Source organism: Lacerta agilis, chromosome 2, assembly GCF_009819535.1.
Source record: "Lacerta agilis isolate rLacAgi1 chromosome 2, rLacAgi1.pri, whole genome shotgun sequence".
Lineage (NCBI taxonomy): Eukaryota > Metazoa > Chordata > Lepidosauria > Squamata > Lacertidae > Lacerta > Lacerta agilis.
The window spans coordinates 27,773,614-27,787,838 of NC_046313.1; the positions used below are offsets into that span (position 1 = coordinate 27,773,614).

General features: G+C 42.9%; 1 protein-coding gene across 1 annotated transcript; it reads left to right on the forward strand.

Annotated features, from left to right (window-relative positions):
• Nucleotides 1-6,303: 6,303 nt before the first annotated feature.
• Nucleotides 6,304-13,078, forward strand: LGALS3BP (galectin 3 binding protein). Its single transcript, XM_033135995.1, has 6 exons — nt 6,304-6,345; nt 6,539-6,801; nt 7,742-7,938; nt 9,914-10,045; nt 10,890-11,145; nt 11,771-13,078. The coding sequence occupies exons 1-6, from the start codon at nt 6,304-6,306 to the stop codon at nt 12,744-12,746; spliced, it is 1,866 nt and encodes a 621-aa protein (XP_032991886.1). The 3' UTR covers nt 12,747-13,078.
• Nucleotides 13,079-14,225: the final 1,147 nt, after the last annotated feature.

A 14,225-nucleotide genomic window follows, 5' to 3' on the forward strand; every position in this document is an offset into this window, starting at 1 on the left:
CAACAGAATTGCATTTGTGCATTAAAAAATGGCATCTCTTAAACTGCATTTTATTTTGACTGTACAAATGGGGACCTGCTACATTATGATATATTGCAGCATACCTCCACCCTCCTATGTTGAGCTCCAACCTGCCTCAAACAAGAACATTACGGTGCTGTTCAGGGTGTGTGTGTGTTTGAAGGAAGGATATTTCAGGTGGAGGTGAGAGAAAAAAAGACTATTCCCCCTCGCCATTCCCTATTGAAATCTTCCCCTACTTTGTTACACAATGCTTGGATTCAAGACTGTTTGCACTTTCTAAACCTGAGCTATTTCTTGTTATATTGTGAGTTTTGGGGTGGGATGGGGTTCTCTACAGACAGGGGAAGAAAGAAAAAGAAATATATTGCCCCTTCTCTTCAAAATTTCCCACAAAGGGTGAGTGGGAGAGGGTTTTTTAACCTCATGGCAAGGATCTACCTGACCACAATACTATTTCAGAGAATTTTAATAAACGATTAGAACTTCCAGATTCCCAGCTTTCATTCTAACAAAAGTAAGTTTCTGGTACTTGCAGAACCTGAGATATGAGGCAAAATGTACAGTCACCAGTCTTCTAGTTTTTCTATGAGAGAAACTAGCCTGCCCGCCCCCCTTTAAGTATTTTATTTTGCCCGACAACCTGAAAAAAATCCTGAGGAAACCCATGCTTCTGAACTTCTTCCTTGAGACAATCTGGGCATGTCAACACCCTTTCTGCTATTGTTGTTGAACATTCAGGAAAAGTTAGTTCTTTGGGTTTTATAAATGCTGATCTGGCTACTGAAGTATGTCAGGAAGCTCATGGGGTAATTGGCTTTGTCGCTGGTGTGCAATTCTGTCAAATGACATAATTAACAATAACTTGATTCTAGAAAAATGCACTATTTTTCTGGAATACAACTAGGTTAACCCTGTTGAAAGACCCTTAGGGTGTTGTGTTGTTTGGGTTGTGGTCGATGTTAATCATAATCATAATCATAATAATTTATTTGTACCCCTCCCGCCCATCTGACTGGGTTTCCCCAGCCACTCTGGGCGGCTTCCAACAAATAATAAAATACATTAAAATGTCAGATTAAAAACCTCCCTAAACAGGGCTGCCTTCAGGTATTTTCTAAATGTCAGGTAGTTGTTTATCTCTTTGACCTCTGATGGGAGGGCGTTCCACAGGGCGGGCGCCACTACTGAGAGGGCCTTCTGCCTGGTTCCCTGTAGCTTTGCTTCTTGCAGTGAGGGAACCGCCAGAAGGCCCTGTTAACTGCACTGTTAAGATAAACAACTTTGTTGGGCAAACAAGTTTTTATTCCTCAAACTGAATACAACATTTCCGTAAGATTCACAAGCCAAAATGATGTAATGTCTCCACGGTTTCCTTTTTTGCCCCCTTCAGATTTTCACATGAATTGGAAGTTTGAAGTAGACTGGCAAAGGAAGCTCTTTGTCAGCCTGGTGCTCCTGTCTTTCAAGCTGACTTGCAATTTTGAAGAAGAAGAAGAAGAAGAATAGATAAGAACATTTATTATGTCCTGCTGCATTATGCCCTAGGACCATTGAGTCCAGCATCCTGTTTTCACAGTGGTCAACCAGATGCCTATGGGAAGCTCACAAGCAGGACATGAGTTCAACAGCCCTCGCCCTACTTGGGATTCCCAGCAATGGACATTCAGAAGCATGCTGCCTTTGACACTGGAGGAAGTATATAGCTACCATGGCTAGTGGTCATCAATAGCCTTCCATAAATTTGTCTTATCAATAGCCTTATCTTCATCAGAAATTTTCCATCATCTGTGAAAATTGTGGAAGAATCCTTTCATGGAGCATTAAGAGATGTACCATCTAAGGTCTTCACTGTACTTCCCTTGTAGTTGTGTGACCTGTGTTCCTCACAGAGGAATACCCCACCCTTGCAATTCTCCTATGTTCTCCTATATGATACAGAAAGGTTTTTAACTGCAAAGCAAGCAACCAAAGGGCTACATATTTATGTGGCTGCCATATTAGAAAGGCTGCAGACCTGAAACTATCTGCAAAACTAATAGCTGCAGAATGACCTCTCTTATCACAACTTTACCATCTAACCCCTTAATACTTGAATCATGGGTGTATGCCCACACCTGCAAAAGAAGCTGTCCCTAAGAAAAATAATCTTTATTTGCGGTGTCCTCCTGGTGCAGCATGTTTAAATAATCTGCTTCTGTGTTATGATTTGAACTCCAGTAAAACCAATGGAAACGAATCTGGTATTTTGGGTCTCAAAGACCTCTGACTGACAGCTGATCTCAGGTTAGCTGGTCCAACAGTCTGGTTCAGCAAAGCCTCTAATATGTTTGTATTTTTTGTAAACCTTTGCAGAATGCAAAAGAGGGACTTTTCCAGGAACAGTTTACTGTATGTATTTGTGAGCAATGCAGAATAGAAACTTAGTTGAAGGATAGGAAACAGAAACTTTCTGTTCCTCTTCTACTACTTCTTAAAGGGCAGCTTCAGAACTCTTTCTCATCCTTGCCCTACTCCTCTTTCTCAGAAGATCTTCAAGGTCAACAATGCATTTCCAAATTGCCAGCATCTTCCAGGGTAAGTACAAGAAGGATTTTGGTAAGGAAGGCTAGGTGTCATAGATAGCAAGGGCCCTGAATTTGACCCAGATGGGCAAGGGGTGTGAACTGAAGATGAAATCAGTTTGGAAAATCCATTTAAAATGCATCAGCAAAAGACCAGCAAATGCATTTCAGTTTATGAATGCATAATTATGTGAACACAATCCACAAATAATATAAAAGGATAATCAGGAGAACCATATACATAAATTAATCTTGGGGGAGGGTAAATAAGTGTATACAGGTAATATAAAGTACAATGGTTACATGGGATAATAAAGTGTGAAATAAACTGTATTAAAATATCAGATAAAATAGCTATTACATGCAAAGATTACAGTGTGCAAGACTAAAATGAACTCCAATTAACCATTGCTAAAGCACACACTGAGCCACCTAAACTCCACCAGCCCTCTAGTTAAAGCTTCCTATATTTCCCACCTCCTAACTACATGGTCTTTTAGTTTTAGGGATTCCAGAGTGCAAATCCAGGAAACAGGCTCCTGTGGTCCTAGTTGAATGTGAGCTCAATCTGGTGTCAGGGTATAGGATCCAGAAACATGCAAATAGAAAATTAGTTAAAGTAAAAAGAAGGAGGAGGAGGAAAAGGTTCACAAATAAAATAATGAAGTCTAAACCTCACCCAGGAAAAAATAAGTAACCTATAGAAGTAACCCATAAAAATAAAATCTAGGCAAAGTTGTCCATAGGCTGTAGCTCAGGAAAATTGTAGCTCCATGTAGAGAAGTAGCAATCTTCCCAAATATTAAACAGAGCAGTCAACACTGGGTAAGTGGAAAATTCAGCACAGAAAACCTAAGCCAGAGCAGAATTGGGGGACGAAACCTGCTTGTGTGAAATAGAGATGGAGCCAAGACGGAGTTTAGTGAAGAATAATAATGTGATGTTTCTCTCATCTCCAAACCTCAAAAATCCTTCCCTGTTTGTTGATTGGTTCCTTTACTTTGTCCTTTACTCACAACTAAAAATTGGTTCTATACTGATAAATGCCATGATGGGCCAGAAATCATGCCACTTTCCTTTAATGTGCAGAAACTTGCCAAGTGATGTGCTCCTGAGGTTTTGTCAGGCTACACTGGGCTCAGACACAATTAAAAAAAAACCAACTTAGTACCTTCTTCGCACTATGGTCCATTGTGGCACAGCTTGGCCAATGCCTAGTCACCATAGCAACCACATGTCTTTCCCTTCATTTCAAAATTCAGAGGTCTGGGCTGAGAAAAATCTCTGCCTTCCCTTGCAATGGAAAGCAGACAGTAATGTTGTTTATGAGCCAATCTGAAGCCAAAGATTTATTCCCATCCATAGCTCTGCAGGTCTTGTTTTCAGTATCCCTGGATCTTCCCTAGCTAAGAACAGACCAACAAGTAGCAGCTAACTCTGGGGCCTGTGCTTCCAGAGGTAAGTTTCTAGGAACAGTTCAGGTGGCTAAATTTGAGAACCCCTAATCTCCCTGTGTGATGTGCTAACTTATGTGCTTCCTGCAATCTGCATTGCTTGCTCCCTGCAAGGGTGCTCCCCAGGAAAAAAAACAAAGGTATGTGCTTTAAGGATAATGTTGTTTCCTAGTTGCTTTTTTGCAGATCCAAGTTATGTGTGTGATGAAAAGATACAGGACAGATTCACAGAGAGTGCACATGACACCCCCCCCCAAGATTCCTGCAATTTCCCCTCAAGGAGCTACAGTTCTCGCAACCCTTAACACTGCAGTTCCTAGGGGTCTTTGGGGAAAATCCATGTGCATTAAATGTGCTTTAAATGCATGGTGCAGTCCGAATAAACTCAGCATGAATTTTTAGTTTTATGAAGTATGGTGGCATCTTGTTTGGGCACAGTCTGTCAGTCAGTTTGGTTTATGATTTAGGGCGACCAAAAGCTTATTCTGTAGTGCAGTGGTGTTGACATGCTGTTTACTTATTCAGACAGCATCTGTGCCTTTGAATCAAATAGGGAACTTGAAATTGCAAACTGGCAAATGGGGACCAGTTTCCCCTTTATGCCTGAGCTTTCTATTGCAGAGACACGTGAAAACACTGCATAAGCCATTCATGTTACTAAAATCATAACTGCCCTGCTTGATGGAGCAGAAGAGTGCACTGTTTTAGATTTGCAACCTCTGCTGGAATTATTTTACTTAAATCTTTTCACTGAAACCTCCAATTTTTTAAACTTTCAGTGTACTGGAAAAGGAGCTGCAACTCCTGTATGTTTTGTGGTTGCTGGCGTAGAGAGCCTAAGGGAACAGCATGAGAGGGATGTGTTGTGTCTATGGACGGGGAAAATACTTCTCTCTTCTTCTTCCATTCACTACCATATTTCAGGGGTGGACTCAACATATTTGTCCGAAGTGAAATCTTTATCCTGAACAGGGCTGAACTATCTGGGTAAATAGAAATGAAGCACAGTTATTCTTAAGCTGTGTTGTGTTGCCATCCACTATTCTGGTCCTCTTGTCGGTGTGGCTCTCTGCAGTTCCTTATTACACACCTTCTATGTGGTAAGCTCTTCAAATGAAAACCTACTCCTTCTGCACTCTGATGCAGCAGTACTATGAATGAGTAGGGTAAATGAAAGAGGGTGCATTGCTAGGGTTGTACATGCTGTTTGCTGCAAATGCAAGTCCTGAGAGTGCATCTGTATGTGTGGATGTGCCTGCATTAATTTGTTAGAAACCTGAGGTTTTTGCCCAAATTGTAAAGCGTGTCTTTGAAAATGTATTAAGCTGTGGAATAAAATCTTCCTTGGTAACAATGGGCATTCTTGGCATCTACACACACTTTCCTTGCTGTGCCTGGCTTCCAGTCTGGGGTTCTCCCCTTGGGCTGAGCTGGACCTTCCCATGTACTTTATATTCTGGTCAAACACTATGATCCTACAAAGTAGGTAATGTTGTATCTCTCTCCTTCAGGTTGGCTGCACAGGACTACATCTGGACTGCTAATTCTCTGTCTGCTATGCTCTGGCTTAGCTGACTCACTCAGTAAGTGTCTCTGTGTCCTCAGGCTCTCTGATCCTTCTCTGTTCAAGCAACAGCAGCTTTTATGGCTGTTGGGAATGGGACAAAGCTACAGACAGGTTCCTGACTCTTGGCTGTACATATGACTGCATGTCTTGCCTTGTGTTGCTTTCAAAGAAAAAGCCAGGCAGTTCTATTTCATTCAGACTTTCTCACAGTGGCAGGACTCTATTAACTATAGATCATACTTGGGTAGGAATCTGTTTCAGAGATGTGGAGCCTGTGGTCCTCCTGAAGTTGCTGGACCACAACTTTGATCATGATTGGCTTTTGGCCATGCTGGCTGGGGCTGATGGGAGTTATAGTTCAACAAATATCTTTCGGGCCACAAGTTATCCATTCCCCTTCACTTTTTCTATTGCTTGCACAATCTGCTTTTGGCCCCTGGGCAATTCAGTTCCAGGGACCACCATTCGCTCCATAAGACGCACAGGTATTTCCCCTTACTTTTTAGGAGGAAAAAAGTGTGTCTTATGGAGCGAAAAATATGGTACTTACATTGTACAAATACCACACCTTTCCCAGGTAAAAATTTGATTTTGTGCAAAAAGCGCCCTCTAGTGGACGTTAAACAGCACACCACACCACACCCGTTTCCGACCCCTCCTCCTCCTCTCCCAACGTCACTGCCACCATCCAATCGACATGCAGACCGGCCACAAACGCTGCTGCTGCCTCCGCTGGCGGGTATAGAGCCACGATGGACAGAATTGCCATTTAACGGTTTGCGGCGCTGCCTCGACCGGGTGTAGAGAGAAGCCGGACGACAACGCCACTACTCACATTTGGGGCCTCGCCTCGCCCGGCTCCAGAGCGAGGCCGCCTGAAAGCGCTAATTGCTCTGCTTCCGAGTTTCTGAAGCCGCCTCCAACGGCTGCAGAGCCAGGCCGCATCCGATGTTTGCAGGACTGTCCAGACCGGCTGGAAAGCCAGGCCAGCAGCAAAGACCGGGTTTGCCCTTGGTGGGTTTCAGACGCCGCCTCCAGCAGCTGCAGAGCGAATCCGCGCCATAGCCATACCGGCCAGAAACGTCCTGTCCGCCATTTGCCAGGGCGGCCAGTACAGCTGGAAAGCCAAGCCTCCCGCAAACACCGCGTTTGCCTTTTGTGGGAGGCGGCAGCTACATGCCAGCAGCATGGCCGGGTTAGCTAGTTTTATATATAGAGAGAGGGAAGGCAAGGAAAGCCAAAACAGAGTTACCTTGAATTGCACAAATATTCTTTACAGTAGCACCTTAGAGACCAACTGAGTTTGTTCTTGGTATGAGCTTTCGTGTGCATGCACACTTCTTCAGATACACTGAAACAGAAGTCACCAGATCCTTAAATATAGTGAGGGAGTGGGGAGGGGTATTACTCAGAAGGGTAATGTTTCGACTATGGCAGACCAACACGGCTACCCACCTGTAACTGCACAAATATTGTACTATTTCTCTCTATACTTAAAAGGTGTGTGTGTAGATTAAAATATTCAGGAGGCCATATGTGACTTGAGCCTGGGCCTACCAAGCAGATCCACACCTGGAAATAGTTTTTATCTACCAGATTATTTCCATACATCTGATGGGCCTGGATTATTCTCAGAATAACTGACAAAGCTAACCTATCCCTCCTGCTCACACAATTTTACCTATACTTATGTTGAGATAGTCACGAGTTGTTAGAACTAATGAATGTTAATTCCAGCCTCCAGTTTTTCTGTGTGAATTTAGATAATGAATATCTGCATGCATATCCAGGACAATGCCTGACATACAGGTGCAACTAGCATTTGACAGTATTCAACAGCTGACTTGCAGTACCATTCGGTAAATTAGAGAAATGTATTAGATTCTGAATTTTGTTTCCTTAAAAAAAAAAATACTGCAGTAATTCACAGTAGCAGTTCTAGAATTCCATCCGTACTCATAAATAGAACCAGGTCCCACAATTTCAGAATAGGTAGAGGAGGGCAGGGTAGAGAGGTATCAGTTCAGTTCAGTTCAATTCAAGGATGCTACGTATAGCTCTCTGGCACCTCAAGCTTCTTCTTGTAGCTTGTAGTCTGCTTCTGTTATCCTTTCCCTTTTGTGACATCTATTTACTACAGATCTATGTGATGGAGCAGTGCGGCTGGCTCAGGGAAACTCTCTCAATGAGGGCCGTGTGGAGATCTACTATAATGGCCAGTGGGGGACAGTATGTGACGATGACTGGGATATTATGGATGCACATGTGGTCTGCCGTTCCCTGGGCTTCATGAATGCAATAGAAGCAAAGCAAGGTGCTGCATATGGGGAAGGTACAATACAGATTTTCATCCTTTATGATACAGAAGAATAGTGTATGTACACTACTATTTCATAGAATCATAGAGTTGGAAGAGACCACAAGGGCCATCCAGTCCAACCCCCTGCCAAGCAGGAAACACCATCAAAACATTCCTGACAGATGGCTGTCAAGCCTCTGCTTAAAGACCTCCAAAGAAGGAGACTCTACCACACTCCTTGGTAGCAAATTCCACTGCCGAACAGCTCTCACTGTCCTGCCCCATTGCTTCCTAGACCCAAATCCTAATTTAGCTGGGTGTGTTTAGCCTGGAGAAGAGAAGAATAAGGATGGTATTCAACTAAGTTTTACTCAGAGTTGACCCATTGAAATTAATGAACATGACTAAGCAGGGTCCATTCATTTCAATGAGTCTGCTTTGATTAAACACCACCCTACAGAAAGACATGGTAGTGGCCTTCAAAAAATCAGAGGGGCTGTCACACAGAAGACGGAACATATTTTTGTTCTTGTGGCTTCAAAAGCTGGGACTAGAACCAGTTGGTGGAAATTGCAGAGAAGTGAATATTCTCTAACATTAGGAGAAACCTCCTAACCATAAGAGCCGTTGGACAGTAGAACAGGCTGTCTCATAGGAGGCAATGGGCTGTCCTTCAATGGAGACATGGAAACAGGCTGAGCCCCTGTCTGTATGGGACCTTTCCCATTCTTTTCACATCCTCAATTAAGCCCCCCTCTTCCTCCCTATGGAACTCCCTTCCCTCCAAGATACAATCTGTGGGGTCTCTTCTGAGTTTTTGCTGCCAGTTAAAATATACTTTTTCACCCAGGCTGTTTTTTCTTTAGCTGAATGCTACTGTTTGTATCTTGAATTTTTGTACAGTGGTACCTTGGTTCCCAAACAGCTTAGTTGTCAAACAAATCAGCTCCTGAACACCGCAAACCCGGAAGGAAGTATTCCGGTTTGCGAACATTTTTCGGAAGCCAAACATCCTCTGTGGCTTCTGCTTGAGTGCAGAAAGCTCCTGCAGCCAATCAGAAGCCGCACATTGGTTTTTGAACGGTTTCAGGAGTCGAATGGACTCCTGGAACAGATTAAGTTTGAGAACCAAGGTACTACTGTACTTTGTTTTAGAGCACTTCCAGACAGCAGGTTTACTGAGCACTCATAATGATTTGTTTGCACAAAGTTTATGGGGAGGTTATACAGTGCCAGCAGTTTATCAAGTATTCATGATTTCTTTGTGGGAAGGTTATACAATGGTGCTCTAAGTGATTGTTATTTCATGCTTTCCAGTGCATTTTCCAATCACTTGCCTTACCACAAAAAGTCCATGGGGGATTTATTGTGCAAGAGTGCCAAATTCACTGTTTTTGGGCAGCCTGAATTTGCCGATATGCAATTGAATCCCATTCACAAAAAAAGCAGCAGTCTGGAAACATCCTTGGACTGTTTTGTTGTGGGTTTTAATTGTGTAGTATTTTAACCGCTTTTGAAATGTTTAAATTGTCATTGTAATGTGCTTTGTTAGGCATGTTGCTTGAAAAAGGTTATATAAATGCACCAGCCAGATAGATAGATAGATAGATAGATAGATAGATAGATAGATAATCTCTAACTCGTATTGTGTGAGAACAATTTTTTATTTTATTTTTAGTTTTTAAACATTTAAAATTGCAATGCTTCTGCATCCAAGTCAATGCAGCATGACATTTGAGCATGTAACTGAGCTCTGGCTCTGAGCACAATTGATCTTCGCTGTAAATCTGAGGCAAGTTTTGTATGTTGGAAATTAATACAAGCCTCAGCTCCACTTTTGACCTACAATGTTAGCAGTGGCCTATATCAAGTCAATTGTCTTTCTCTTTCTCTGCGATCTACAGCACGGGGCTATTATTTATTGCTATAGGTTAAAACAAAAAGTTCTACCTTCTTCCCTACTCCCTATCTCTGGTGTCACAGACTGCTATGTTTGTTTTCTTCACAGGACTGGGTCCCATTCTTCTAGATGATGTCGCTTGTGATGGGACAGAGAAGTCTCTTGTAGAATGTAGATCTCAAGGCTGGTTGTCCAACAACTGCGGACATGGGGAGGATGCAGGAGTGGTGTGTGACAGCAGTGAGTCCTCAGTGTGATGTGGTTAGCTGTGTCATCAAAATCTCCTAGGGTCACAGGTGTCAATGGTGGCAGCAGGGAGGATAAAATTTACCCTATTTCAGATAGGGGGTGCCCAGGTAGAACTACTACAGTACTACCTTGCTGTACCAGTTCAAACCTAGCCCTGCTGGTTTTGCTATGTCAGTCTGTTGTTCATAATTCCAGTTTTCAGATGCTTTTGGGTGACAACTAAAAGTGCCCGTTTGGCAATGGAACAGATCCCTCCCTCCATGCAACATGAATTCCCTTTCCTCTCCTCACTCCTGCAGCCCCCCATACCCTCAGATCCACTCCAGAAGGTTGGGGGACCCAACAGAGCAGGTGCTGAAAGGGGAAGAGAAAATCCATTGTGCTTGCCAAATGTTGGCTATCACTGTTTGGCCATACACCTAAACTAATTCCATACATTTTTATTTATGCAAGTAAAGTATTTTCCCTACTGCTATTGTTCCATAACCCAGTGTTTTTCAACCTTTTTTGGGCAAAGGCACACTTGTTTCATGAAAAAAATCACGAGGCACACCACCATTAGAAAATGTTAAAAAAATTAACTCTGTGCCTATATTGACTATATATAAAGTAATTCTCTTAAATAGGAATCAAATAAACAAATTTTTCCCACGGCACACCAGGCAACATCTCGCGGCACACTAGTGTGCCGCTGAACAGTGGTTGAAAAACACTGCCATAACCCTCTCTCTCATTTTGGAGTGGGGCTATTGCTTATTGCATATTATACTGCAAATTCATGGTCAGCGAGGTTTTCTGTTTTCCCCATGACTCATTTTTGTTTCCATCATTCCAGAAATTGCGTTTAATCCTGGAGTGTTTTTCCTGGATCATTCTGGAGGTTTTCCTGAGGACCTTGGTAAACTGTATGACAGCCAGCAGGACTGTGACCTCAACATCACTGTGCTGATAGCAGATAACAACACCGAAGCCCTGAGCCTGTGTGCACATAGACTGATTCTTCGTACAAACAGCGAGGCCAGCCTTCTTCTCCAGGGAAGCACACTGAAGGTAGATGAAGCGTGCCTGCCCAATGTGAACAGCTTTCTCAGGTAAGAATAGTGAGGGTTTGACATAGCAAGTCCAATTCTCCTGACTTTCCATGCATTCTGTGCATCAACATGAGGCTGTAATGGGCAGTACTTGAGCCATACAGGAGAGCACACTGTTCTATTAGCTCCTTCACTATGCTGATCTAAAACAGAGCACTCACTCAGACAACAGAAGCACCTCAAAAGGCTTAGCAGATAACTGGCTAGTCTTTCACCTTCTGCAAAATGTGTTCCGTCTGAAGGGCATAGAAAAACATCTGTGTGAGGGCCAGCCTCTCTGCTTTGTGTGTCAGGTGAGGGTGGGGATTGTTTTCAGGTATTTGCAGGTAATGTGGGGCTTACCCCGAGACTGAATCTAGTTCAGCTAAGTTATAGGCTTGACTGTAATAAATGATCTAGTGGGTCACACTGGCCTTGCTTGTTACCCTCCCCTTTCTCCTCATGGTCAGAAAGTAATGGAAACCTGTGCATGTTGATAAATCATTTTTTTCTATTGCTTGGATTTGGGGCACCACACATTCTTTTCAAAGATCTTAGTCTTTCTCTTTCAAAACCCATCATGATAAAAATAAGCAGCTGCTGTATAGCCATTATCTCACTTCTTAGTTTCCTTCTGTCCGCGCAGGTACTTCTACTCGCGGCAGATCAGAGTGACAGTGCATTCAGTAAAGTGCTTCCACAAGCTGGCTTTGGCCTATGGAGTTTCAAGCCTGCAAGCATACTGCATCCAGGTCTTCCCCAACTTCTTTCCATTGGACCCCACTTTTCATGCTCAACTGAAGCTGTACAACTACAGCCTGGCCAGTGGAGATGCCCAGCTGCAGGATCTCATCATGCAGTACCTAGCCTGGAACTGTGAGGTCTTGACTCGCACTGAGGCCTGGTTGGCCCTGACGCCAGAGATGATGGAGGCCCTGCTGTCCCGTACAGATGTTGTGATTCAGAATGAATGGTCCCTGCTAAAAGCTCTGGACCAATGGGCTCACACCAATGAAATAAAGGAAGGCCACGTGGAAAAGATCCGCTTTCCTATGCTTTTGCCAGAGCAGCTGCTGGAGCTCCAGTTCAACCTGACATTTTATGAGACTTATAAGAATATCTTCCAGATGAAGATTATGGAGGCCCTTGAATTCCACACAGTGCCACTTAGATTCCTAGAGCAGTACAAGCTCCATGACCTTACAAGTGATTCACACACCCCTCGTTTTTACATTGAGCCCACTTGGAGTATACACCAGTATTTTTCTGGATTCCAAGTCCCCCAGCTACTTGAAACAATCAAGCACCCTAGCTTTCTTTTCAAGATGCAGAAGATAACCTGGAACTTCACCTATCATGGCCTTGCACAAAGCCACCAAAGTGGTAGATGCTCTTCCTCAGTCATTACTCCTGTTAGCTATCTTACACTGGAAGATTCTTCTGATGACACCATCCATTACAATAACAAAGCACTCTTGATCTGCCAAAGTTCCTATATCACAGGTATTGTCAGTTTTCAAAATGGTACGGCCTTGTTCCCCAACGCCACCTTCTTCCCATGCCCAATTGGCTTCTCAAATTTTATTGCTGTGGTGCGTCCTAGTTACAAGCTGAACACATAAAAGGCTAGGATTCTCTGTTGCAGGCAGAATACATAACAAGACAAAATCTGCCCTTGAGGCACATCTCATAGTACCACAGCTTCTATTGTTGTCCTAGCTGCTTCTCTAACTGTAGATTCAGCATTGTGTCTTGATAGTCCAAGCCAGCATCTATATCATGGTGAGCTAATTCTAAGTGGATAGGTAATTTTATTCACCCTTGAGTTTGATAGATGCATCTACAATTACGGCAATCCTAATTAATTGAAGTCCCCATGCTGTTGGATGTGCATTCCCTGCCCCTTTATATCCCCCTAGCTTGAGATTCTCTCTTAATAAAATGTGAAAAACAAGTTTCAATATTATATTATTAACACTGATTTATTAATTGCCTTCTAAACCACCGTCTCAATAAGATTTAAATATGAAATAATTAAAAACAGTTAAAAATACAAAAATGAATACATTTTAAACAAGACTAAAACTCTAATAAGTGGACACTTGTGGCAAAGACCAATTTATCCAGCTGGAAAAGCCTGTTGGAACAAAAAAGTCTTCAGTTGTTTCCAGAAATTGCAGATTCTGAACACGAATGATATTCCACAGAAAAGGGGTAGCTACACATTTTTGGTGATCCAAAAAGCCACCACCATTATGCCATTCTTCTAAAGATGTCAGACAAAAATGTATTTGAGCATTCATATAATGACTTTACCACAGAGTCAGCTGCTATTCTGAAAAACTGACCTAACAGCAGTACCTCTGAACACGTGCAAAGTATGTTTACCTTGTGAAGGGCACTAGTTTCTTTCTTTTTGTAACCTCGTAGAATTAAAGAATCCCTGTCTTCACCCAGTATATGTGATAAGCCTATGTAGCTGGGCGGGCAAAGCTAGTAGTAATGTACAGTACTTCAATCCTGTCCAGGAGTGCCATCTTGGCCCCACAACTGTGGGTGCCTGAGGCCATGGGTGCCATGCAATATGCATGGCCCTGGCGCTGAAATTTGTGGGTGCCCAGCCCCTTCATGGGGTGCTCAGGAACCCAGGGTCCCAGGGAGTCGGCACTTGTGATCCTGTAAGTGCTTACTTTGAAGTAAACCACTCCAGGGCTTAGCACAGCTATGTACACTATTCACAGAACTACAGCAATAAAATAATGGAAAGATTTATTCAGAAAACACTGAGCAGAACATAAATTCAGGCATATGGAACAGCAGTCTAGCATTAAAACTTCTCACATAGTGGAAAAGGGTCAAAGTCAGAGACGCAGGGTTAAAGCATTTTAAACTTTTAGATTTCCTAGAAAATTACTAAACCACATGTATATAGACTTCAGCATTCTCAGTCTGAGATCAACTGTCAATCTGCCAAATTGGTTGCTCTATCTCTAGGGAGGAAAACAGACATCTTCTATAGGTGGAAACAGTGACAGCTCATGCCCACTGGACCTGGAAGGGCTGTTAGGAAGTCAGGGGTGTGTGGCCAATTAAGTCGCAGT

Bases quoted from the DNA above. Each gene is read 5' to 3' on its own strand.
- LGALS3BP (XM_033135995.1), top strand. From the start codon at position 6,304: ATGCAGACCGGCCACAAACGCTGCTGCTGCCTCCGCTGGCGG. The intron at 6,802-7,741 runs GTTAGCTAGTTT...ACATCTATTTAC, and splicing joins CATGCCAGCAGCATGGCCGG to TACAGATCTATGTGATGGAG. The intron at 7,939-9,913 runs GTACAATACAGA...TTTTCTTCACAG, and splicing joins AGGTGCTGCATATGGGGAAG to GACTGGGTCCCATTCTTCTA.